At 43.2% G+C, this 26,672-nt stretch overlaps 3 protein-coding genes, 1 long non-coding RNA gene and 1 other non-coding gene across 6 annotated transcripts; 3 read left to right on the top strand and 2 right to left on the bottom strand.

The window, feature by feature from the left end:
- The first annotated feature begins 153 nt into the window (after positions 1-153).
- On the top strand, positions 154-9,211 carry LOC148401131 (myocyte-specific enhancer factor 2A-like). Of its 2 annotated transcripts, none has more exons than XM_088370166.1 (10): positions 154-336; positions 2,492-2,640; positions 3,742-3,945; positions 4,435-4,575; positions 4,778-4,913; positions 5,102-5,155; positions 5,460-5,575; positions 6,291-6,402; positions 6,535-6,619; positions 8,753-9,211. In XM_088370166.1, the coding sequence occupies exons 2-10, from the start codon at positions 2,587-2,589 to the stop codon at positions 8,982-8,984; spliced, it is 1,134 nt and encodes a 377-aa protein (XP_088226292.1). In that variant the 5' UTR covers positions 154-336; positions 2,492-2,586; the 3' UTR covers positions 8,985-9,211. The 2 variants fall into 2 exon arrangements, with proteins under 2 accessions (XP_088226292.1, XP_088226291.1); XM_088370165.1 differs by having other exon boundaries at positions 2,488-2,640.
- Positions 6,795-8,351, bottom strand: LOC148401132 (uncharacterized). Its single transcript, XR_015857372.1, has 5 exons — positions 8,266-8,351; positions 7,784-7,822; positions 7,454-7,481; positions 7,078-7,108; positions 6,795-6,901 (listed from the first exon to the last, which is right to left on the bottom strand). It is a non-coding gene; the product is annotated as an uncharacterized LOC148401132 (long non-coding RNA).
- LOC148401133 (small nucleolar RNA SNORA16B/SNORA16A family) lies at positions 7,882-8,022 on the bottom strand. The gene has a single exon (XR_015857807.1). It is a non-coding gene; the product is annotated as a small nucleolar RNA SNORA16B/SNORA16A family (small nucleolar RNA).
- Positions 9,212-9,816: 605 nt separating the features above from the next.
- On the top strand, positions 9,817-11,833 carry LOC148401130 (uncharacterized). Its single transcript, XM_088370167.1, has 3 exons — positions 9,817-10,076; positions 10,201-10,453; positions 10,865-11,833. Exons 1-3 carry the CDS (start codon positions 9,921-9,923, stop codon positions 11,410-11,412), a joined length of 957 nt encoding a protein of 318 aa, XP_088226293.1. The 5' UTR covers positions 9,817-9,920; the 3' UTR covers positions 11,413-11,833.
- Positions 11,834-12,562: 729 nt separating this feature from the next.
- mctp2b (multiple C2 domains, transmembrane 2b) lies at positions 12,563-25,031 on the top strand. Its single transcript, XM_088370142.1, has 22 exons — positions 12,563-12,689; positions 15,158-15,709; positions 16,798-16,909; positions 17,930-18,072; positions 18,137-18,213; positions 18,340-18,454; positions 18,609-18,641; positions 19,535-19,690; positions 19,843-19,973; positions 20,047-20,233; positions 20,842-20,935; positions 21,003-21,105; positions 21,414-21,516; positions 21,690-21,791; positions 21,863-21,937; positions 22,422-22,541; positions 23,253-23,366; positions 23,445-23,486; positions 23,552-23,661; positions 23,741-23,850; positions 23,923-24,020; positions 24,245-25,031. Exons 2-22 carry the CDS (start codon positions 15,206-15,208, stop codon positions 24,290-24,292), a joined length of 2,577 nt encoding a protein of 858 aa, XP_088226268.1. The 5' UTR covers positions 12,563-12,689; positions 15,158-15,205; the 3' UTR covers positions 24,293-25,031.
- Positions 25,032-26,672: the final 1,641 nt, after the last annotated feature.

The raw sequence follows: 26,672 nt of genomic DNA, 5'->3' as shown, positions 1-26,672 counted from the left end.
TTTCAGTCATCAAGAACTTTATGTCATGGCGTGTCTTTACTCTTACAAGCGAAACAAACTTTTTAAAGAAGTACTGTAGTACTCGGCGAGTAACGACGAGTACTTTTCAAGGTGGAAAAAGTACGTCGCACTGTCGCGTAGTCAAGGAGACGACAGCGGGGTGGGCGCGGCTTGCAGTCCGAGCGTGAGCTTCCTCGGGCGGGGAGGATGTGAACGTGTGAGCGGTCGAGTCGTCTCCTCCCTCCCACCCACTGACTCCCTCTTCTATTCCGTCCTTTTTCATCTTCTCCTTCTCCCCTTCATCTTCTCCTTCGTCTTCATCGAAAGTAGGCGACGGTGAGTGAACTCCAGTCGGCTTTGAGTCTGTCGTTCTTTTATGCCGATAAAAACAACCCGACTGTTGACGTCTCGAACTCGCTGTTCGGAAAGTTGAAAAAATGTTTTGGTATTTCACTTTGGACTTTAAATCACACCGCGGAGCGAGAACATGTTGTTCAGGACACTTTGGGCAGCAGTGAAGCAACTTTTGAGTGTGAACCAGCGGTGACGTTAGCCGGCTAGCCGCGTTAGCTTCGAGGAATGAAGGATGCTCGCTTCCTCATGATGTTTTTGCCTTAAAAAGTCATGCTAACTTGGGATGGGAAGTTGGGAACATCAAGAGCGCAGACCATGTTTTACAATTCTTAATAATAATAAAATAATAATAATGCGTTTTATTTGTCGATTGACTGAACATTTATTTCAAATAAGTATGAAATCAAATACAAACTTGCATTATCAATTTGATCCCGTGACTGTAAAGCATAACCTTTCCCTATTAAAATTAATTAAACGTTCTGCTTCCGTGCAAACTCAACGACATGCTGTCATGCATATAAAATGCAGACATACAGGAATAGTAACAATTTTCACTTGTATATACTTATTTACTGCGCCCAATTATACACGTGCATTGTGTATACAGTGTGTACATTCTTTTAAACTGGTTTGAAATAAATTTCCTTATTGAACTGTTTCAGTTTCACAGCACAAACTTTTCCATGTTGAGCTGTTTCATTGCGGCACTGTTGACCTCTCCATCAGTAATTCTCTACCCTATTACGAAACTAAAGCTTTTGTTTACACGATCAGGATTTTGGGGGCCAATCACCAATGCGATCACAAGAACGTATTTAGTCTAATACTGTATTGATGTCGGAGACTTTTGTACAGTGAAAAGAAAGTTTATATATATATATACATGAACTGAATGCTTTTTTGTTTGTTTTAAATCTGCGCAGATGCAAATAGTCCTTGTTGCTTTTATTTAATGGTGTGGTTTATGATTAATGAGCGCTTGTGGTTGTTTCCCCAAACCATCGCATGTAAATGTTTGAACTAGGGAGCAGTAGAGTGTGACAGTTTATGGGCTAGCAGATTTTTGGCTTTGTTAATGATGGCAATTTGTCTTGTTACGTTATTGAAAATAATAATAATACATGACATCCAATAGCACTTTTGAGGACACCCAAATGATGCTCGTACCATTGCTATGATCATAATGAAGACTCCTAAAATAATAATAGTCATCATTCTCATTTCTTAGCACCTTTCATGATGTTCTTCTTAATGGTGGATATTGTCATCGTTGTCATCTAGTTTTGATTGATAATAAAACCACAAACTTTGTATTTAAATAATTGGACATACCTCAAATACATTATTCAGTGTGGCTTTGGTTATATGTTTTCAAAGGATCATTGTTTTATAATACATTATTATATTATATGATGCTAATTACATGACAGGTTTCTCGTGACACATATTTTCTCCCGTGCGGTCAAGTTTGGACTTACAATTGGGCTCATAAAGGCAAGCGTGTAATTTAAAAGTGATGTGAACACGCCACACATCTGCACCGCCGCCATATGACATCAGTGGGAAAACGACATCAGCATCATTTAGGGCTGGGTGATATGACCTCAAAATAAAATCTCTTTTCACGTTGAAGTGTGCAGTTTAAAAACCAGCTAGCTAGATTTAATTTTGACACGTATGAGCCCAGTTCGCAAACTAAACTAGCATTAGCACTGCAAGCAAACAAACGTTTGCACACTTTTGTGAAAGTTCAACTGATGGATGTTTGCGGTGAGGCGGTGCTGCTACTCTGCGGCATCTTCATTTCAGCGTGACTGTAATCCAGCCAGGGACGTGAGAAATAAATTACCTCACTAGACTACAAAACAGGAAGAGATTAAGACCAGAGAGGGAAGTGTTGGGAGAGGCGGGATTAAAAAAAAAAAAGGGCAAGATCAGCCCTAAAGTTGTTTCTAAAAGGGAGAGACACTCCTGCTGAGGAGGATTTGAAGACGGGAGGGTGAGGCGAGGTAGGTGATGACAGACGTGTGCTTGATTGAGATTTAAAAGCTAATCTCATTGTCATTTGCATATCATTTACATCTCCAGCACTAATGTGATTGTCAATTTAGTGTCATTTTATGTGTCTAGACAGGTTACCATGCTTTGAGGACCACCTCCACTGGCGCTCACTCGTTCTCCATCGTTCTCCATCTTGGCGCTTCGCGCACATCGTTTATTTTTCTGGAAATGGGGCGTAAGAAGATCCAGATCACCCGCATCATGGATGAGAGGAACCGGCAGGTCAGTGACTTTGCTTTTGGTTTGGACTGGAGTTTGACATGTCATTTAATACTCGTGTAAAACTGCCAAACAAGCGCATCAATGCTTGAAAACCAGGATCCGCCCGTTTTTATGCTCCAGTACTTGATGTAGAAAAATCAAGATTCCGTAATGTAAACAAACGTCTGTCAACATTGTTGCTTGTGGTTTGGGTGCTAATTAACTTGTTGATGTTGCTGTTAAAAATAGTACAGCAAATACTCGATGCTTTGCAAAGGAATCCCTCAAGGATCCTTCTGTGGACTCTCAACATTTTCAGCGGTAAGGATGGCAATTTGGGGTTAGCCGGGTCGGGACGGCACCCTGTCATTTTCAGGGCGGGACACACAACTCTTCCTTCTTCTCTCCCGGACGTCTGCCGGCGAGCTCGGCGTCGCCCGCCGCCGCCGCCGCCCGCTGGAATCCCACGCGGTGCGACGCTGGCTAAATATATCAGGCAACAAACGGCGGCCTGTCTACGAGCGAGGTGGCGGCGCTGTAAATAGCCACGCGGGCGAGGAAATAAATATGTGTTTGTGTTTAATGTTTGCACGTCTGGACCGGAGCGTCTCCATGACTGGAGGGGGCTGTGTGCTGAGCTCCTACTTCCCTATTTCAGGAATGTCGCTTTATCTGTTCTGTAGTGCAGCGTTATGTTTTGTTCCTTCTTTTTTTTTTTTTTGCTGGAATTTGACGGAAGCGTACCTGAGAAATTGCTTTAAAAAGAGGAGCGCTTGTACGTGGCGTCGTGGGATGCGGCGGTGTTTACATCCCATCAAAGTTTGCCTTGGCCGAGTTGGATGTAGGCTGATGTGTATTTATATTCTCCTTGTCTAAATTTACACACTTTGCCTTCCGCTTTTAGTAACTTCTCTTTTTTTTTTTTTCTTGGTTACCCATCTGTGTGCTGTATGTAGACAGCGCTTGTGTTCATTTGAAATACCCTTAAAAATGACATTAATAGTCAGAATTAAATCTATCATTGATCTGAAAAATGACAATTAATATAATGATGATTAAATTAACTAATTTTAGGGCCAAAAACAATCACACAATCTAACAATCATTTAACGGTGTGCGCAGGTGACGTTCATGAAGAGAAAGTTCGGCCTGATGAAGAAAGCGTACGAGCTGAGCGTGCTGTGCGACTGCGAGATCGCCCTGATCGTCTTCAACGGCTCCAACAAGCTGTTCCAGTACGCCAGCACCGACATGGACAAGGTGCTGCTCAAGTACACCGAGTACAACGAGCCCCACGAGAGCAGGACCAACGCAGACATCGTGGAGGTGAGACTTAGCCTGAATAGATGGGAATTAAAAGGAGCTCATTGTTGTGCTCTTGGTCACGCTCGTCGGGCCGGGTTCCAAAACATGGCTGTCCCCGAGCCATACTTTGCTCACCCTCACTCGAGCATGAGATTCAGCCGTTAAGCCGCTGCTAACCACAAGAAAGCACCTGTGCCAACCGCTCTCGATTTCATTTGCTTGCGTGTATCGCATGTTAGCGTAACGCCCGGACGTGGTTTACAAGGCGGACGGAAATATTTTGCAAAGCGCTGACATTTGACTCCAGCTCGCGTCATCGCCGCCAAAAAACCTTTTGCTGACCATTCGGCACGAGAACGACTTGCGTGAGTGACCAAAGTGCAGCTGTGATGATGACGCCTGTCGCGTCATCACTTGTCATGAAGTTTCAAAGAATTCACCACCGCTGACGACAACTAGGACTTTTTTTTTTTGCTTATCTACAAATTGCATTTAATATTCCTCCCCAAGGCGCTGAACAAGAAAGAGCAACGAGGCTGCGAGAGCCCCGACGCGGCAGACGGCGCCGCCTATGCCCTGACACCAAACACTGAAGCCAAATACAAAAAAATCAACGACGACTTTGACCACATGATCAGGAGCCACAAGATGGTGGGTAACACCACACCTCCTCCCCCATAATACTTATCCACAATCTTCTCATGAAGATTGATATTAATGTCTGCTGAAACCATCTACACTTATTGTGATCTCAACAAAATCTGGTGTTTGTGTAGACTTTTGATATCCACTCAGACCAGTCAGTTGATCTGGTCATAGCACGTGTTGACATCCTGGTGTCGCCTGTCCGTAGTCGTCGAGCGTACCGCAGCAAAACTTGGAAGGAGGAGGAAGCAGTGACGGGCGATTGATGGCCATGGCGTCGCATCACGCTCAACCGCACAGGAACATCCACGCCACACACAGGTCCACCGGCACCACCAACACAGGTGTGTGTGTGTGTGTGTGTGTGTGTGTGTGTTTGGTTAGTCAATCCGTTTGTCATTATGTGTTAGAACCACAATGACACAATTTATTTTGCATTCAATACGACAGAAAACTTGTGGCTTCACTCGTTATGTCTACAACGAACTCTGTGTGTGTATTTTTTGACACCATCAACTTTTGTTACGTTCAGGTGACATGCAAAGCAGTTCTGATCTGATGCTGCACAACGGATCTGGACCAGAAGGTATGTTCTTCTTGACAGTCTCACAGACAAAGGTTTGAGTTGTCGTAATGTTATGTCGCTCCTGAGTGTGGCAGCCATTTTTAGCCATTTAAATGCGTCCTCTTCTTTCGGTATCTTCATCCTGCTCACTTTTGTGCTCACCCTCCCCAAAGGCCGGCCGCCCCTCGTACGGGGGCTGACATTATATAACGTCAAGCTCAATAATTTAGTGTGAGCTCCTCTATAATAAATAACTGCACTGGCGCATTGCTGCTCTTGAGCTTTTTCAAGTTATGATGATGAAAATTGGACTTTTTTTTTTTAGTGAATGGCTTTGTGGAATCATCTAGAAAAATCCTCCCGCCCAAATCGCCGATGTCGGCACGCAAGTCTGACCTGCGAGTGCTCGTCCCTGCGTCCAAAGCTGGGATGGCCACGTTGGTACGTGTGTGTGTTGCTTCTTTTGTGACTTGTCCAGCAGGTTTTAACTTTGAAACAAAAATATATTTTTAAACACTATTATTCCATTCTCTAAATATTGTTTTCATATGTAACTTTGAAATTTAAAAAGCCTAAATACATGAGTTCCTATTTTTGTAAAATGAAGGAATATTGTAAAAATGAATGCATCAAAATACTTGATTGCATCTAAAGTCCGTGAGCGGGAATTCTTTCCGTGCGATGTGAAAACTACACTATCGGTGATTATGCGTGATTTGTCACCCGCACATGGGTTTGTGCGCTGCAACATCAGATGACCTCATCCAGGGTGCGGTCATCACAGCGACATCAAACCCACGCAAACTTCTACTTCCTGTGGTTCCAAAAAAAAAATGGACATTTGTCTGCTTATTTTATACTTTGTGTACAAAAAATGATTTACAGTCTTGTCATTTTTGTCTGCACTTTTAGTGGTTAAACACAAAATCATTATCCCCAACTATTTTTAAAGAAAACTTGGAGCCTTCTCATCAATGAGATCAGAAAGGAAAATATAGATAATACCGCCACCATGTGGTCAGAAATGGCATGCGAAGAGTTTGCCTCAATTAGGTTGAATAATTGACAGGAAATGTCAGACTTGAGAGAAGAAATGTTTAAGAATGTCTTTATTTTCCATGGCCGACATGTATTTGTGACGGTTGCGTGTTTTCAGGGTGAACCGTGTCATTCGAGTTCAGCTTTGAGCACACCGGTGGTCTCCATCAGCACCCCCAGCCTGACGCAGCACAACCTGCTCTACAGCACCATCAATTCTGCGTACAACGGTATAACACACATGCTGACACTATGATAGCAGCGGGAAAATTATCTACATTCCGTATAGTTTAATGACTAGTACTCATTCTTAAATGTACAAAAATATTTCCAAGTGGGTAAGAATGTTTTTTTTTTGTCAGATTATGAACTGAACAGTGCTGAACTGTCAAGTTTCGCTCCTTTAAACTCCATGACCGCATGGCAACAGATGAACACCTCGCCGGGGTAAGATCATATACTTATTTTTCAAAAACACCAGCTACATTTGTTAGACTAGAATATTTTTGGGGGGCAATTGGTTGCAAAGTCATTTGGCCAACACCAAGACTTTCTAGGATTGCCTAAGAACATTTACATGACTAACCCCATTTATCTTGAGCAGTGTATCCAAGAAACAGCATCGCGTTAAAAAATATTTTATTGACAAATACAAATTACATTAGACAATACAAGTTGCATTAAAGCACTCAAGCTAGCATGAAACAGCTCCAGGTGACGTCCAAAGACCTGAGAGGAACAAAAAAAGGGTCACTTTTTGTGTCATTTTAAAAGGCATTTAAACAATATTCATACATGTAGGATAGATCTCAGTCCCATATCCGCAAGACTCATCCAACAGTCTCTTGTTGTAAAAGTCATCATAGATCATAAAAAAACTGCATAAACCATAACAAATTACTTACCCAAAGTGTCGGCCTCAAACACTTGGCAAAACTAGACAGAAAAAAAACAAAAACATTTTTTAAAATAGTTTTAACACAACGCACTTTGTGCAAAAATAACACTATTCTTGATCTGTAGGACAATTGAGTGGCTGTTGCTGCCATGGTAGAGTCAGCACAGTCAAAGACTGCCCCGATTTGTTCTTGCATACATCAGAAGGACACAGGCCACACACAAGGCCTGTAGCCGCTAGCAATTGCATGCACAAAACACATTCATTGTGGTTATATTTCAGGATTAACCATAACGCTACAAGACCTTTTCATTTAGGTAGTTTTAGGTTTGTTCATCCTGAAATTTTCACCCAGAAGCCTACTGCTCGAATTTTAGATTTACCTGATGATTTCCACTGAAGACTTTCCACCTTTAAGACAGAGAAATTGACTATTAGATGAGATTACATTGATCAAATCGGGTAACTGATTACAACGTGGCTCAGGGAAAAAAATAAGTCAGTCACAGATCTCAGTGAGGGCAAGTTGGTCATCATCGCCAGAGAAGGATGCACTATGGTACTGCCTTTGCCTTCTTATTTTTTTTTTAGTTTGAGCATTTGCAATATGCAACTTCGATTGTTTTTCTGTCCTCGAGGAACAGCCTGCTCAAAATGTAATTATATAATGGCAGCAGTTCCACTGTGCTGTTTACTGTAGAAGTCACACATACCTTTGATTTGTAGTCCTCAGACATTCACGAGCCTAACACCTGCAGAAAAAGACAATGCTTTTAGATCTTTTGGACTTGTTGGTTGTTATACAGGTTAGAAATGTCCTTCCAAAAAATTGTTGCGGTTTCAGTTATTTGATGGAACTGAACAGCGACCGTCAATGAAAGTTTTCTTCTCGGCTTCCGTTTGACCGAAGAATGCTACTGAAAGAGCATCAACGGCTTCGATCGGAGCCTTACTGGATGGTTGCGACACATTGTATTGTATTCTACAATATTTTGCTTTATGACGCACAAAAAAACGGGCCAAGATGTTAACACTAGCAAGTAGCCGACCACGTGGTGTGTGGCCCAGCTTTAGCTTAGCCTCTGCTCTTGTTTCAAATATGATTTCATGCGATTTTTAGTCCACTAGATACAAAAACGTTCAACTACCACAACATCGCCAATGATGCGAATGATTGTACGCGAGCTGTACTTACATTCGTTTCGTTCTTTTGCCTCATCTTCACAACCCGAGATTTGTTCTAGAAAAGGGAGTGAGAAAGGCTGCGTGCTTATTTTATAGTTGCTTGTGACGTCACATGTGACCTCCCCGCAATTGGTCTGTTCTCCCTCCCGGTGCATGATGGGAATTGTATTTCTGTTTGCTTCTTGACCATAAGGAACAAGTTTTCTGAGACGGAAGATGTATTCAGGAAAAATATTTTTTCAAACAACCAAACTTCACATGGTAATATATAGTTGTCTTTTTTTGTGACAAATGGAAAACTGCCTAAATAAATTGTGTTGCATTGTATATCAGCTGTTTGTGTAGATGCAACTATTCGTTTTCGTACTCTTTTAATAAATAATGTAATTAATAACTAATTGTTTTCAGTAATTCACTCAATCAGGATCATTTATTCAAACTGTTTTAAAATAATATATTTGCCACGATGTTACAAATGTTTTATTTGATTTTTTTAGAGTCTCATCCCTACATCCTACCACCAACAACCACAGCAACATCAGCATCAAGGACGAGCCCCCCTCTCCGCCTCCCCCCCGTGGCTATTCGACTCCTTCCGAGGGCGCCGCTCAGCGGAATGAGCATCCTCCGCGCCGTCGCCCTGACTTCCTCCCGCTGGCTGTGGCTCGCTCGGAGGCTGACGAGAGTGCGGCGACCAAGCGTCTTCGCATGGACAGCTGGGTCACTTAGATGACTGGTCACCGTTATGCAAATTCAACTGACGCACTTCCTGGTCTCAGGGTTTCTTAAAGCAATAATAACCACATCCTGCCCCCCCCTCTCAGAAAAAAGGAAAATCATTTCTTTAACATACCAGAAGATGCTGATGAGGATATTGCTCTCTATGAATTATCAAAAACTTGTCACTATTGTTGTGTATATAGTACTTTATCTTTAATATATCATTTTGGCTGTAATCAAGTATGAATCTTGTATTATTCCAAGCACACATTTTCCATTTTAGGTGGCTGCCATTTTGCCTTGTATTATTAGCTTAATGCTTTTTTGGGGTCTATGCGGCCGACAGTCATCATTTGTTGTTTCAAACACAAGAAATATACTGAAGACAGTATTTTGCACAAAAAAAGCAAATCTTTTTTTACTTGTGTTACTACATTACAGAAAATCACAATTAAGTGGGCCCATGGGTACTATTCTTTCAGAAAACATTCCTGGTGCAGTACCTGAAGATAGGTTAAAAACGTCTTTGTTAATCGGTGAATTTACGAATGTCAAATAGAAATATGTGGGGGTCCACTGTACACATGTTCACGCTATAACGCTTACCGACAATACTACGCTTGTGCTTTGCTTTCTAAATATTGAAAACAAACGTGGTTTATTATTTGATACATTTTTAAAAAATCACTTCGCATCCAATACATAAACCTATAAAAAGCAAAATTGCTTAGATAATTTGTAGTACTTTATTTCCCCTGTGTGTCGCTGTTTGCCCGTGTGGATTTGCCTTAGAACTTCCGCTTTAGACGCTCCGCACGCAGATTGGTTGTATTTAGTCACGTGATTTTCCCGAGCGCCATCTTGCAGCTCACAGCCCGCCGGCGTGCAATCATTTTTTTTTCTACGTGAATCTTCCTTAATTTCTGGAACTTGAGACAGCGAAGTATGGCCAGATGCGTGGCTGTTGGATGTCAGTCGCGAAGCGTCAAAGGTGTGAAACTCCATAGGTTTCCCCGTGACGCCAAGAGAAGAAAAATATGGGCTGAGAAAGTCTGTCGCCAGGATGGTTGGAAACCAAATGACTACTCCTACCTTTGTGACGTAAGTTTAGTCTCGCTGATGTAAGAATAAATGGATAAAAAAACGATAGACATGGCATCGGAGAAATCGTTTGTGGAAAACTACTTCGGTAATGCCAATAAAAGTTCTGTGATTGGTTTTACAGAAACATTTTGACGATAGTCAAAGAGAGTGTAAACGTGCAGATGGAAAAGCATTGCTCAAGCCCAATGCTGTTCCCAATATCTTCAAATACATCACCGAGTGTAAAAATCGACAAATCCTACGTAAAAGGATCACCGACGCCCACCCCGTTGAAGGTCTTGCCACCAAGGCAAGCCACTCGAACTTCTTGGAGGACCACACTTACTGTTTCACTCTGAGATGCTGTGGACATTCATCTTCCAAAGATCCCGAAGGTGAAGTATATTTCAGCACATGTCAGCGCATATTTCTTTAGCTTAAAAATTAAATTCATGGTGACAGAGAGCAGGTGTTGTAGACATCACGCATTGCAACCAAATACCTGTTAAAAAAAGCACAAGGTTAAAAACAGTTGCTTTGGGGATACTTTTAAAATATTTTTTTAAATACTGAGTAGTGGGAAGGATTTTCGATTCAATGTGACTTGAAGTTCATTCCAAAAATTGAATGAAAAAGCTGTTTTATCAAATTCCGCTATCGTTAATGTAGTGCAGCGGTTCCCAAACGTTTTTGCAGCGCCCCCTTTTGGAGATACAATTATTTGATTTATTTTGCGTATCTGGTCTTTAAAATTACCCACAATTATTCCCGAGTAAAGCTTGACCTTTTTTTTTTGCATTCTACAGACATCAGAACACATTTTCATCTTGTGGAGCCGGAGCCAAAGTGCCATCACGTTCAGGAGGAAGCGGAGCCAAAGGCTCCTAACGTTCAGGAGTCAGAGGTTCCCCACATCAAAGAGGAAGAGCAGGAGGTTGATATCACCACGTTTCCTTTGACTGTCATTGTGAAGAGTGAAGATGATGGAGACCACTGTGGAGGATCAGAAGCAGACAGCGTCCCCGCTCCACTATCAAATTGTGACGACATGAGGCCACACTCTTCCGATATAAAGGCTGAAGACTGTGAATTTGACGAAACGTGTCACACTTACGACAAGCGTGTGAAATGTGGTCAGAGTGACAAATGTTTTATCAAGAAGTCTTTGTTAAAAAGGAAAAGAGAACACGACAGAGAGAAACATTTTGCTCGCTCAGACTGCAACTTGAGTTTCAGTGAACGTTCAGAGTTGGTTCTACATATGAGATCACAAACGGGGAACAAACAGTTCTCATGGTCAGTTTGTTCTGAGAGATTCACTTTAAAGGGACATTTAATCACACGCACGCTGTGAAGAAACCTTTCACCTGCTCAGTCTGCTCCTTAAGTTTTATTAAGCGTTGGGATTTAATAACACATGAAAAGTCACAGTCGAGAGAGACTTTGCGGAGAAGCGACAGTTGGCAAGACATGCGAGAACGCACACTGGAAAGAAACTTTTTGCCCGCTCACTTTGTGGCAAAAGATGAATTTAGAAGGGACATTTAGGAACGTATTCACACTGGAGAAAGACCTTAAGCCTGTTCTGTCTGCACCTTTGCACTCGGTAATGGCTCAGGCTTGGTGAGACACATGAGAACACGCACTGGGGCGAAGTTTTGTGTGTGTGAGGCAAGATTTCATGCCGGTGGGATGAGCAGCAGTAATTTAAGCTTTAAATAGATTGTCAAAAGTTTGTACGTTGTCATGAATAAAATATCACCAGCAAATTGTGATACTTTTGCTGTCATTTATGAGTTACCCCCAAGGTTGTATTTACCTAGTGTCCTTTTTATTGGGCTCAATTTGATATTTCCAAAGGTTTTATACTGGGAGACATTTCTCACTGACTAGTGGCAACGGGCAGCTCGTATTTAAGTAAAGTGAGCACTAAGTACAGTTTTAGTGCCACCTAGTGGGGGAAGTTGATCCGTTACAGTTTACCCCTCAATTGACACAAAAGTGAGATTTCTTCGCCTTCAAAAAACAAGCACAAGAAAAGGGTAATTATTTTTTGTTACTATTCAAAACCACTGAGGCCCTGAGTGACATTGATGAAACGTGCTGCACGTATTTGCGAACTCTGTGGTTTTCCCGTGGAAATGAACCACTTCCTGCTCAATCTTCGCAAAACAGTGCAAACAACTTGACAAAGCCAAGATAAGAAATACAAACGATCTAATCTTTTTTTTTTTCTCTCGACATTTTGATGAAAACAAAATCCGCACAAGAAAACAAAAAAGAGGACTTAAAATATTGTGACTTTTAAACTCACGCAACGACTCTCTGGGTTTAAATACAACATATTTTGTTGCCGAGTTAACATTATATAGTGATACATGTAGTATCAGAATTTCAATGTTTTTAAAAAAATCGCCGAGACATCGTTATTATACCATTCTCCCGGAAAAGCTTTTATTTTTATATTTACCGGAAGCATCTTGTTGCCTACTATAAACAATTGTCTAATGTCGGGGCGGGGGGGCAGGTTAGAGGCTCGCAATCGTCGAGACTCGGGATGTGTCGCAGTCGAGCAGGGAGTAGGAGTCGACTTACGTCGTGGGGAGAAGCGTCTCCGCCGTCGCCTGCAAGGTAAATAAACGTCAACATGTGTTTTGTGTACTTTAGAGTCCGACAGGGCGGTCCGTCATGCAGGTAATTTGATTCACAAGAGATTCACCCAAACTGACGTTCGTTCGGGAAAGTTGTGCAAAAAGTGAAAACGCTTCCTGCTCCTGCATACCACGGCTCTTACCGATGCGCTGCGACATATTGCGACCGTGTGGCATGTTTAAGGCTCCATGCACTGAACGGTATATTTTTACTTCGAACCACAAAAATGATTGTCGAGGCAAAGCAGATGGTCACAGAGAGAGGAAACAAATTAGAAATTTGATCTTTCTAGAGGGTGACTCCACCTTTGCATTTCGGTTACAGACTCTCCACGCTTTGCTTTTTTTTTTGCTACTGGTATATCTGAAATAAGCAATGTAGCATTTATGTTAAACACAATGAGAAACTTTTTTTTTGGTGAAAGTTCATGTGCATTTTGCTTGGTTACTTCTGTGATGTCATACAGGGGTGAATATTCAAATATTGATTTGCCACAAAACTACCATCTCCTGATTAGTCACTCATAAAAACTGGTTGACTCTGGGACAGTTAAGATACTTTGCTTGGTGTGTGGCGGACCTTTGTCATATGCCCTATAACTAACCCCAAACTCCTGTTAACCTTAACCCTAACCCACGTAACATAACCCTAACCCAAACTCTGACCTCTATCCCTAAAACTCATTCTTAATCTGGAACCCAAACTGTAATCCTTAAACGAACATAAACCTACTGGGATCTTCTTAATCACTCAGAAATAAATTCAGATGTTTGTTCAGATTAAAGCTGACCACATTTTGATCATCATTTTCTGGTCGCAGTTAACTTATACAAGGCCTATTTCCTGATGCATACTTTGGTCTGACGAGCGACAAGGAACGAGCTCCCCGTCGTGTTCCGACATGACGCTCTCGTTGTTTCGCTCGCACGCTCACTGGCTGACAGCAAGACAAAAAAGAAGCAGAGGCGTTAAGATCCGGTGAAAATCACTTCTCTCGAAATGTGTGGTAAGAGTTTCATTTTGTGGGTTAATGAATTGATTCATGGTTGGAAGAGGAAGTAACATGGTGTGGAGAGATTGCACGTGCGAGTGTGCTCGTGATGCAATCGCATCAAGTCAAACGCAGCCCTAGTTGATTTTCAATATATCTTATCCATTCATCAGCCTTGCAAAAAGAACACCACATTCATCCCCCGACTGTGTTTTGTTTTCTTAGCCATCACTGTCAAGGTCACCGATGGGTAGGTGCATCAACATTTGTCTGGCCATGAACATTCGGTGCTTGTTTCTTTTTCATGATGTGTCCATGAAAAGTGTACTTATGGGCTGATGTGATTCCATTATGGACTGATGCTCTTACTCAGGTTTTGCCTGCCCAGTGTTTTTTTCTTTTTTTTTTTTTTACTGAAATTGTGTTGTTTAGCTGTGCTCCTAATCCCCATATTTGGGTCGGGCTGCAGACCTGTGACGCAAGCACTTTGCTGGTTTTGATCTGCAGACGCCGTGCGCTGCACAGGTTTTGTTGTGACTCATTTTGCTAGCTAGAGGCAAAGTAGGACTCGCACACATTGCCAACTGATTCTTGAATCCGACTCGGCTGACATTTCCATTATCAAGAGTATTACTATGCTTGATTGTTTTCTGCCCCCCCCCACCACACGGAAAAAGAAAACATTTCACTCACCCTAAATTCCCTGCCACGATGACAATTCTACTGTATATTATAAACAGACGCATACAATTTTTATAGTTACACTTCTTCATAACATCGTATTCTTATTAACATGAAAGTAAACAAAACAAAGTCAACTTACAAAAAAGTAGAATGACATTTAAAAAGTTAACATTGTTTTTTGTAACAGAACAGCATTTGCCTGAAATACAGACAAAAATAAAGAAAAAAATCTAATAAAACTTTACAAATTTGAAACTTTTAATTCATCTATGAATTATTAAAAATATTATTTGTCTGATAAATGATTTTTTCATTAATATATTGTAAATAATTGAATAATTATACATACATGGCTTTTTTTTTTTTTTAACATGAATTCCATTCATAGCTTTGTGAATCTTTTTTATGATTCACGTTATCCCACCTATGCGGCATAGACTCTCGTGTCTGGCGTCATGTTACCCCGGTTGCGTGTTGTGTTTTGTAAACGTGACATCATTGCTATGGTGTCTCTTTCCTTTTCTTGGCCTCAATCCATGGCCATTTAGCGCCTTGTTCAAATTCCGGAAAGGTGAGTTTGAACAAAGTATCACCACTTTACTCATTGCGACTTGAACACCATTCATGCTATTATTTTGTCCTTTAGTGTTTTGAAGATCTACAAAAGACAGAACTTAGTACTGACAATTCTTTTAATTGTCTTCTTACACTTGTCTAAAATGAGGAACACTAACATTGTTACTGACTTTTTTTTATTTTTTTTATGCCACAGATGTTGGTGAGCATTCGCTAAAGAAAGCAGGACGGCGACAATTCCAGCATGCTGCAGCACTTACGACGGAAGCTGCGGCGGGACAAGACGGTCGGGGGGAAAAAAAGGTCCGCCGCCTCCCCCCCGGAACCGTCCCCCATCGACCACCGCTTCAGCTCTTCGGTGCCCGACATGCGAGACTTGAGGCGGGACGTCTACGGCCCCGTTGCCTCCTCGCCCTACCTCCGCAAGAGTCCCGCGCCCTGCTACAGCAGCCCGACCTCGCCACTGGCCCATCCTGCCCGACGAGGTGGCTCAGAGATGGGAGGGGAAGAAGAAGGAGGAGGAGGGAGTCAGCACACACTGAGCGTGCCTGCAGACGACACGGACTGGACGTCCTCTCAGGAGTCGTTCAACAGCGTGCACATGGACGAGGGTTCCTCACCGTGGCGACGGCTATCGACCCGAAGTGGCGGCGGCCCCGGCGGTTCCGGCGGAATAGAGGCTGAGGAGCTCGCCCTGCCCGAAATGATGACCGTGTACAGTCCGGACGGTGCGGACGACGGCTCGCAGGTATGTTGTGGGAGACAAGATACGCATGGAGAAATTAGTGGACCTGGGCAGATCTGGACATCTTAAAGTCTACATTCATGTTTGTGGTTAACAGTTCTCTCACACACGCGCGCACAAAAAAACCCGACAAAGAAATCATCGGAGTCTCTCCGGTTTTTCCAGCCTGTTGTAAAGCTAAACACACATAACACAAAACTAAGAGGCAAAGTATCGTCAAAACAAGGCCAATGACCCGGGTGTGTTTGCTCAGGACGGGTCCCGGAACACGAGCTTTTCTTTTAACAACACAACTGAGTCTTGAGGGTTTGATTCTGCTGCCTCCAAAGTATTTTTTTGCGTTCCACCATAACAATCATCCCACGGCGGCTGTAAAATATCCCATCCGGCAACTTTTACTGTCAACATTCCTTCACAGGTGTGCGTATGAATGATTGCGTGTGTGTCACGAGGATGCGGATTTACTCGTGAACTCCCCTAAAGTGCTTCAGCTGTACGTGGGCACTTAATATAGCGTACATTGAGCAGCTAGCCATTAGCAGCCCATCAGATGCTGACTTCCTTCCTTTCTCTGCGTCGTCTTGAGAAGTTTACCACATGGCTTTATCCACTGAGCCGTCCTTGCCTGTCTATGTTATTATTTGAGTAGATTAACTGCACAAGTGTACTCAAATATGTACACACTGTCAACTTAGGTGAGCCCACATCCCGTGATCAAGAGTTGTGATGTAATACCTCATGCTGTTTGCAAATCCGACTCCAGTCTTTTCACCTTTGCCGCCATTGTGCATCACCTGAGCGTTACGAAAGCTCGCCGTTGAGTAAATAGCTTTAGCGGCCGAGGCACAAAAGCCGAGGTATTGTCCACAAGGTATCTCGTGTCATCGTCGCCGCCCATCTGCTGGCGAGGATATTAAAGAACGGCTGCTCCTCTGAGCTTGGGCTCGCTTGGAGTTGAGGTCCAGTTCAAAATGGGAAGCGCGGCATGTTTTGCTAGCTAGCACGCCTTTAATGACGTGATACAGGTGAGGAATGTTTTCACGCTAGCATCCGTTGTACACTGAACTGTGTGTATATGTGTGTGTTTTCAGTGTAACATGGAGTCCTCCAGCAACTTTGAGGGTAGCAGAGACTCTCTGAGCTCCTTCCTCCTCACCATCAACCTGAAGGAGGGACGGAATCTTGTCATCAGGGACCGCTGCGGTACGAAGACTTCAAAACGGCAAAAAAAAAAAAGAATTCTTATCGCATTTCCTTTTTTTCTACAATGACTCCGCTCTCTTCTCCGTCATCATGTTTCACCTCAGCTCATTTTACTAACAATAGATACTCGCCTATCTAATAATCTTATGATAAACACGTTTTACTGTACACTAAGTGCTCGTTTGATGTAACCGCCCCGAAAAAAAGTCTTGTCTAAATAATGCGTACCATCATGCAAATCTCCTTAACAAGAACTCCTCCGCTTGAGTAAATAGAACCTCTGAAAACCCAAACGCAAAACCGCAAATCTGCAAAATCGATGAGCCTTGTAACCCAGCTGAGCCTCGCCCTGCTACTGTATGTTTGTTTACCGTCCGCCTAACAGTAGTCCAGGGCTCAAAGTCCGACTTTTCTTTGTTGGGGACGCCCAGAAGCCGTTTTGTGTCATTAGCCATTTTGTTATTAACACGACATCCAGGTTAACCATCAACAGGTAGTTGAAGGATGACCTGCATTTGGCTTAGCCATTTATCGATTGAAATTGAAACTTTATAAAGAGAAGCATTAAATTGAACGCAAAAACAAAATGCATTTGCTCTATTCACTACGCTAATTAGAAAAATGTGGCTTGGACTGGCAGTAAATTTACAGTGGAAACAGAACAGGAAGTTGTGGCTCATCAAGCCAAAACAGAATCTTGGAAGCGACTGTTGATTTTCTTGACTGGAAGTCAAATGAGGCAACTTCCAGTCAATGTTGAGCAACAGCTGACTTTTTCTTTTTTTTAATCCAAGTTGACCATGTTTTTTTCTTTTTTTACATCTATTTTAGGCTTTTGTGCTCCAGGCTTTGTTTTGTTTGGGGGAAAAAAAAAAACAGTACAAAAAAAGTCATCAATGTGCTAATTTAGTCATCAGTGAATCTAACAAATTAGTCTTCCAGATTGCAAATGTGAATTTAAAAATAATTTGGTTTGTATTGATTTCATACGTGATTTTATTTCTATGTCTCCATTTTCAGGCACCAGCGACCCTTACGTGAAGTTCAAACTGGAAGGCAAGACCATCTACAAGAGCAAAGTGGTCCTCAAGAATCTCAACCCCACGTGGAGTGAGAACTTTTCCATCCCCGTCCGGAACCTCAGCCAGTGGCTTTACGTTAAGGTGGGTCGCCATCGTGTTCTAAAAAAAAAGGGTCACCATGGTAACGGTGGCCGTGTCAACTCAGGTGTACGATCGTGACCTGACCACCGACGACTTCATGGGCTCGGCCGGCATCCTCCTCAGCGAACTGGACCTGGACAAGTGAGCTCTGTCATTTTTTTTATAATATTTATAAAAACAAGTTGAAATTGTCTTTGACAGTTACGAGATGAGACTAATTTGTTCGATTTAAATGGATCTTTTTTTTTTTTCTTCTCGTCTGTGCAGTGTCAACGAGCTGTGTCTGCGTCTGGACGACCCCAACAGCCTCGAGGACGACATGGGCGAGATTCTGCTGGACATAAGCCTCAAGCGAAGAGACGAAGGCAGCCGCCGTGGACCAGTAGGGGTCGCTTTTGCACGCCTTGATGCTTGGCTTCTAGCTGCAGCTTTTTTGTTGTGCATTGTCTTATAAGTGTTGCGTTGTGTCATCCACCGCTAACTAACGTGACTGTGCTTTTGTCTTCTGCACCTAACACGCATGCGTCGACCCACAGCGCTGGCCACAAATCCGAAAACGCAGTAGTCGGGTAAGCCACGCCCACACTAACAATTTGTTGTTTGTATTCAACCTGCTCAAAGGATCGCAATAGAAGATCGTTACCGTTTTTATTTTCCCGGATGTTCGGTGAATGAATATTAGGTTATATTATAAGGTTAATAAATATAGGTATTATTATAAGGTTCCAATTTATTTATTTTTATGTTGCACAGAACATGGCTCTAAGTTTTAGTCAAATCAAGTTGAAATTTTAATCAATTAATGAAGATTTACAGTATGAATATTAAATAATTTGATGATTTATCGACCATTATTACATTGTTATTTTATTTATAATTGGTTTTAAGGAGGAATTGGGCTGAATCTCTCTCTATCCAGAAATTTAGTTCAATATAAACTGTGATTTATTATTTTTTTTTACAGTGAAAGTGAGACCCAGAACCACAGTGAGCCTTGTTATTTTATTTTTATTTTTTTTAGGAACAACCTGCCGTGTTTACTGTTTGATTGCGCATGCTTTTAGGAGGCTATTGAGCACACGTGCATGTCTGCATGATGCATGCCACCACAATGAGGCACTGCCTGCTTCACCTTCATGTGCCATAGATAACACTTAAGTTACATCTGCACGGTCCGGTGCCAACCATGAGGCAGACGTGGGGGATGAGAATATCATGACTTGACTGGAGTCCAATTTATTTTCAGGACTTGCTCGGGTCAAACATATGAAACTTGTATTGAGAGACGGGACTTAGAGTAACTAAAGTAACTTGGGACTCGCGAGAGACTTGTTAAGACTTGACACCGAGTTCCGCCTTGCACATCTGTAATTTCCTCCCACCTCTGCCAGGAGCTCCTCAAGGAAAGCCGGCTGGATCGATTTAACTGGCACTCCGTCTCTCACAGTTGGCTTCTTTCCAGCATAGCACGAGGCTGTCTGAGTCGCTGAGGAGGAGCCAGCTGTGGACTTCGGTGGTCAAGGTGACGCTGGTGGAGGGGCAGGACATTCCCGCCGACGTGCCAACCGGAGAGGTCTTTGTTCGCTTCCGGCTGGGCGAGCAGCGATACAAGAGCAAGGTGCAAATAAATAAATGACTAGATAAATAAAATAAATAAATGTTTAGTAACTGTTTTTTAAATGCCAAAATAATGCAATCAATATTAAACCAGACGCTCAGTTGGTCGGGTTAAAGAGCAGACTTTCTTTTCTTTTCGTTCCCCTCATGCAGAATGTCGGCAGGGTGTCCAAGCCTCAGTGGAGAGAGAAGTTCACCTTGAACTACTTCCAGGACAGCACCAGCATTCTGGAGGCGGAGGTTTGGTCCAAAGAGGGGCGACGATCTGAGGAGTGTTTGGGAGTGTGAGTCTCTGTACGCTGACTTTTTTGTATACGTCGGTTCTGCTTTGATTGGATTTGATTTTTTTTCACGCAGGTGTGAGGTGGATCTTTCTAGCGTCCCCCTCGATGAGAGGCAACACTTCACGCTGTCGTTGGACTTGGGCCGAGGACGTCTGGTTTTCCTGGTCATGATCAGCACCTGTAGCCGGGTGTCCATCTCGGATCTCTCCGTGGCGCCCCTCGACGATCCGGCCGAGCGCCAGAACCAGCTGGGCAACTATGTCAGTACCAGTATAACACACTTGTGTTTCTTACCTCCACCAAGGAGTGACATCTTTGGTCTGGAAAAAAAAATCTGTAATTTATAATTTCATCAAAAACAAACCAAGATGTCTTGGTCAAATTGTAGTCAAATGTAATTTCCCCCCCCAAAAAAAGATTTCTTAGTAATAGCAAGAATGTTTCTGTTCGTGTCCTTCTTTTAAAGACCGCTTGGTGGCAGCATTTGTCAGGAAAAAGAGCGATATGTGAGGTGGCCAGATGCTGGCCATTCTTTGCAGTACGATAATGTTACGCAAATGATCAGAATTTCTTTAACAAAAAACAATTCTTTATATTGGGAATTTTTCGCCCCTTTAAAAAAAAAACATGATTCATTTTTTAAACAAAAATTATGATTCATTTCTTTAAAATGGCAACACTTTGAAAACTTAATGTTGTAAACTGCTGTTAGAAATAGCTCAATGTCTCCTTAATCTTATTGCAAAAAATATTTACTGATTTGAAAATGAACAAAAAAAGTGTAAAATAACCAATGAAAACCTAATATAATTAATACGAGACAATAATGTTGCATTGACATGAATTAGCATCATACTTGTCCTTTCAGAGCCTTCAACGGTCCCTGAAGAACATCAGCGATGTGGGCTTTCTCCAAGTCAAAGTCATCAAGGCCTGCGACCTGATGTCCGCCGATCTCAACGGTAAGCTCAAGCAAACACATTGCATGCTGGGAACTCGCTGTGAGCGTTTGTGGTTTTTGTGGCACAGGCAAGAGCGACCCCTTCTGCGTTTTGGAACTCTGCAACGACAGGCTGCAGACGCATACCGTCTACAAGAGCCTCCAGCCTGAGTGGAAGAAAGTCTTCACCTTGTTAGTATTGTCCCAAACTTATTTCATTCATTTCAATAAATCAATGAAATAATGCCAGCTGTTGATCACAAAAGGAATTTATATACTACCTAATAATGCACACAGCAACCAAATTTGAGAATTTTGAACCTTAAAAAAATGTGCAACCTGCTGCTATATTTGTACATCACGAAAGAAAATGTGCAGGTCAAAGAAATGTACCTCCTAAATAGTATGCACAATGAGCAAGTGACTAATTTAAGACATTTAAACTCCAAATAATGCACATAACATGGAATTAAGGAGAAATTGTTGTTGCGCGTTCCCAGTCCCGTGTGGGACGTCCACGAGGTTCTCCTGGTGACGGTTTTCGACGAGGACGGAGACAAAGCTCCGGACTTCCTGGGAAAAGTGGCCATTCCTCTGCTCTGGGTACCAAGCCGCCTCCTCCTTCGTCACACCTTCCCCACGGCGTCACGTCGGCATCGCGTGTCACGTCGAGACGTGATCCGACTCGACTGGCGGTCCGGTTCACGGCGCGGTCGGTCCCGCGCCCCCTCTGACCCTTTTTTTTTTTGGTGTGCGTGTATTTGTGCTGGACGCAGATCCGCAGCAGGCAGCAGATCACCTTGCCCCTGAAGAAGGAGGACTTGGGCGGCCTGAGCAAAGGAAACATCACGCTGGAGCTGGAGTTGATTTTCAACCCCGTGAGTCTCCATACTTGTCAAAGCTCCAACTTCCTCTGACTTTTTTTTTCATTTCAATATTTGTAATCTAGATCCGTGCCAGCATAAGAACATTCCAGCCCCGGCAGAGACAATTCATGGAAGATAATCCCAAATTTTCCAAAAAGGTACGCGACACTTGTGATGATCCGATCCGAATCATCCCCCCCCCGCCCGGTTGAGCAGATCCAGTCCAAGTGTTTCCTCCCCTGGTGGAAAACAGTAAAAGCAAAAGCGGCCCCGCTGCTTTGAATTGAGCGTTAATGGCCGCCGACCGTGCCGTGTTCTGCCACATTAGTTTGATATACAGTAAGTGAGACAGGGTGCCAGAGCGGGTGCCTGACTGTCTGTACGCCCCACAAAAGCCTCATTGTTGCCACACAATACATCGCCCGCTAACGCCCAAATTGGCTTCCAGTGGCTGCCGCTCCTACTGCTTGTTTTCATGTTGGACAAAATCAGGTCAGATTTCCAACATGGAACCACCCGATCCTGCGTCGGAGCAGCTCCATGCTAATTTACTCTTTGAAGTTACCTTGAAGTTTTTGTCTCTCGAAAAAAACATGAAGGGACTATTTGGATGTATCGTCTTATTCCAAATTGGTTTGTCAGGCTCTGGCCAGGAACGTGCAGCGTGTGCGGACGCTCTACCGGGCCGTCACGTCCACCCTGCAGTACGTGAAGAGCTGCTTCCAGTGGGAGAGCGTTCAAAGGAGCCTGCTGGCCTTTGTGGTGAGTATTTGACTTTAGTACTCCAATTAATTTTTGGCAATTGCAGGCAAAATAACGGTGAATGGGAATTGAGAAGAGGGCGGAGCTAGACACGTTGACAATGAGTTGATTGAGGAACAGAGCAGGAACATTGGCTTTGAATGATCCGACTTGCTTATCCTCAAGTTTCTGGAAATTTCCCAGAAATGGATCCAAAAAGTTGCGGCTCCCTTTTCCAAGCATGTTCCGGAATCCTGTGGCGTCTGTCTTCGCAGAATAATGACTCCATAATGCCGCTTTTTTCTCCTCCGTTTCTGTAAGCCGAACGGACGTGGGCGGTCCTCGGTTGAGATTTTGACACACAGACACTGCGTGGCCATCTGCTCTCATCTTCTCACTCTAAACGCCTCACCTTTTTATTTGCTTCCTTCTTCCTAAATCCCTGCTTTGGCTCAGCTCCCAGGGATTACCGCCCTGGCATGCCGCGAGTTCCTCCAACATTAAATTGGGAGATCCCACCGGTAGTGACATTTGGTAGCTGTTTTTTTTTTTTTTTTTCTATTACTACTATTCTTATTATCATACACACAACGTGGATTGTGTTTCATCAATGTGTGCCTTAACACAACAAGTGAGGTTCATAATTTGCAGGAAGTAGTCATGGTTCAAACAGGAAGTGCAGTAATTGCTGCTCTCTTATTGGCTGACGGATCATCAATGACATGCCTGCAGGTGTTCCTGTTGATGGTGTGGCACTGGGAGTTCTACATGCTTCCCCTCATCCTGGTCCTGCTCATCTCATGGAACTACATACAGATCTGCTCCGGGCATGACAGTCAAGACCTGGTGAGTGTCATCTTTATTTCGCATTTTTGATAAATGCATTCCTCCGCTAACGTGAGCGTTGACCGCGGTTCTTCTCAGAGCAGTATGGACGTAGGTGACGAAGAGGAGGACGACGAGAAGGTAGTAAATTACAACCGCCAAATTACAACGGAGGCAAGCGTGTCAATTTGTGCCGCTGACGTCAGGAGTCCGAGCGCCGAGGTCTGATGGAGAAGATCCACATGGTGCAGGACATCGTCATCAGCCTTCAGACCTTCCTGGATGAGGTGGCCAACTTCGGGGAGCGGATTAAAAAGTAACCTTTTCACGAGCTCGCGTTTCATGTTTGGTCCATTTTGTAAGAGAATATGGTGTGTGTTTTTGTTGTTTCTTAGCACGTTCAACTGGTCCGAGCCCTTCCTGTCCAGCCTGGCTTTGCTACTTTTTAGCACGGCCACCGTGCTCACCTATTACATCCCGCTGCGCTACATTGTCTTAATATGGGGTAAGAGCCACTCCTAATCCTTTTTTTTTATTCCCCAGGAGGGTTAGTTTTCACATTTTTTCTGAATTCTAGGCATCAATAAATTCACCAAGCGATTGCGCAACCCTTTCGCCATCGACAACAACGAGGTGCTGGACTTCCTGAGCAGGGTACCTTCAGATGTACAGAAGGTAAGATGGAACATTTTAGTTGACGCAAACATCAAGTTTGTTGGCATCACATTCCTCATCATGGGATTTAACGCGTAAGGTTTTTCTTTTGCTAAGACGAGACCACCATCAGCTTCGTGTTAGTTCTTGTCAAGTCACGGCCGGGTGGTCGCATGGCAATGAAACAGAGATCTTCTTTTTGTCATCGTTGCGCTTTGTGTTGATGCCGATGATGTCGTTTCAAGGTGCAGTACAGCGAGCACAAAAACGTTAAGAAAAAGAAGACAACGTAAACCTAACAAGACTGAGGACTCGCCCACTTTTTTCCTGTAAGGACTTTGCATTAGCTCGTTTTTTAATGAACTTTTTACTTTTCAATACTTTTGAGAACCGAAACCACACAACAACAAAGGACAGGTTTGTTTACTTTTTATTTCATTTACTACAATTTGATGTATTCATGTTTTTTTGTATTATATATAAAGATACACCTCTTAAAAAAAAATATTTATTATTGCCTGGCATTACAACGGCAATACATTTAGACTTACACAAAATGAAGTGTCTTTTCTCTGCCCCCCCCTCCCTGAAAATGAAATTGGTATATCATTTTTTTTTCAATAATTGTGAGTTAAATACACACATAGTGCCATCCACTATTTCATCACTTTGTGTTTGCCACACATGACCTTCACAAGGTCACGCACGTGTTTACGTGACAGAAGGCGTGACGATGTCGTCGACCCTCACACCTCAGCGTCTCGTTAGCGTCAGTGTCGCTGCTGAATATGAATGAGCTGCCTTCCAGGAAGCGGCGAGGTCGCGTCACTTGGACACCCGTAGCGCAAGACTTTACTTTAATGAAGACGTGAATACGTACCAGCTGCACATTAGCAAGTCAAATCGCACCTTCACGTGACACCAACGTGGCCGTCGTGGTTGCGTCTCAGAGGACTTGTTCAACCTCATTAGCAACATCAATTACTACACAGCAATGAAAATAAATTGAAATTTTGTAAAATCACAAGGAAATTGTAATTTTACACTCACAAAGTCATGTTATGACAATTTGTAATGCTACAAAGTAGGAATACGAAGATAAGAAATGATTACTCCACGTTGATCACACGTGCTGGTTCTAATGAGCGGGTTCGGGGTCCCGGCATCCCTCACTGGAGGGACGTCAGGGCGGCCATGACGGTGACATCAAACGTTGCGATTCAGGGGAGCCCGAGGCGACTGCTGTGATTGACAGCCATCGTCAACTCCGGGTGGCCTTTTAGTGTCTCAGTGATGTCTGTCTGCGTTTTGTGCATTCCACCCCCCCCCAGAAAAAATTGCTACCTCCTATATCGGTTTTGTGTAGTCTTGCTTGTGGATGATATATTTCATTAGTATACTAGTTTGTTGGGTGCGCCTTTTCCGTTTTAGTGTTCGCCTAATTGTGCATCTTGTGTGTTGTTGTGTGCGATGTGAAAGCCGTTTGGGATAAAAGATGAAGAAGGCCATCCTGCGGGCAGGCCTTGACCCGTCCCCCATTCACTGTTGTCTAATTGCCGCAGAGAACGTGTGAGTCGGGGGGTCTCCGTTCCCGTATTCCTGATCCCCTTTTCTGGAGCAGCGTGAAAGGCCTTTGATCTCCTCCCCAATTGGCTTTTTTCTCCCTGCTGTCATCATCTCGGCGGCCATCTTGAGATGGCGGCCTTCTTTTCACCGCGGCTTTTCTTGGGTGGCGGAGGTCAGCGGCGGGACGGGGTCTCCGGCAAAAAGGGCCTTTCTTTTCTTTTCCGACGCTGAGGCTCGTCCAATTCCCAGAAGAAGAAGAAGAAGAAGAAGACGCCAGACAAAGACATCCCTCTTGTCATCCCTGGAGATGAGACGTCACTCGCTCGGCCTATCCTGAGGGAGGCCGGACCCCGAGGTCACCGTTGACGGCTAGCAGACAGCACAACACCCCCGATACTCCTTTTACATCCCCCCAACCCTGTGATGCTGTTGCTTTGGAACAACACTTGGAATTCTAATAGAAAGACAACGTTCCTCATGAGAAGATTCTGGGTAGAAGGGGAGAAAAAGAATGGAAACCTCACTTAAAAAAAAAAAAAAGTTAAAATGCTGCATGTTCATTCCACCTTCAATGTTTAATATGTTGTTGTTGCTTGTGTTTATGTGCTTAACTTGGCTTCAGAGGTGATGACACTTACTTAATGTGTTGGTGTGTGTGTGTGTGTGTGTGTTTGGCCTTTTGTCTGGCGCAATTACCTTCCGCATTAGCCGACTCATTGTCAGCACTCATCAATTACACATCGGTGGTAACGGGATCTGATGGCGGGAGATGCAATGTTGGCACAACTCAGCTCAACTTTAATTTAAATGCAAATGCAACTGAAGTATGTCAATGTAAGGCTGGTGTTTCAAAAAAAGGGATTCAAACGCAGGTTAGGGATTTAAAGTCAGGTTTAAAATTAGTCTTGCAAATTAAAGTTATAGTGTAAAATGAAGGCTTTAAAATAAGGGGTTTAAAGTAAGGTTTGAAACTAGATTTTTGTTTTTTAAGTGCAGTCCATTTATTCAGGTTAACGGGTGACGTCACAAGAGTTTATTCCCACGTGCTAATGAAGTGTCGGGTGTTTCTGCGGTTCATAGTGTCATTGTGCTCCTGTCATGAAGGCG

Source organism: Syngnathus floridae, chromosome 3 (assembly GCF_059516105.1).
Source record: "Syngnathus floridae isolate MCC-2025c chromosome 3, RoL_Sflo_1.0, whole genome shotgun sequence".
Taxonomy (NCBI): domain Eukaryota; kingdom Metazoa; phylum Chordata; class Actinopteri; order Syngnathiformes; family Syngnathidae; genus Syngnathus; species Syngnathus floridae.
Note: the sequence above shows the minus strand (reverse complement) of the source record. Positions and strands in the feature narration are given on the sequence as shown.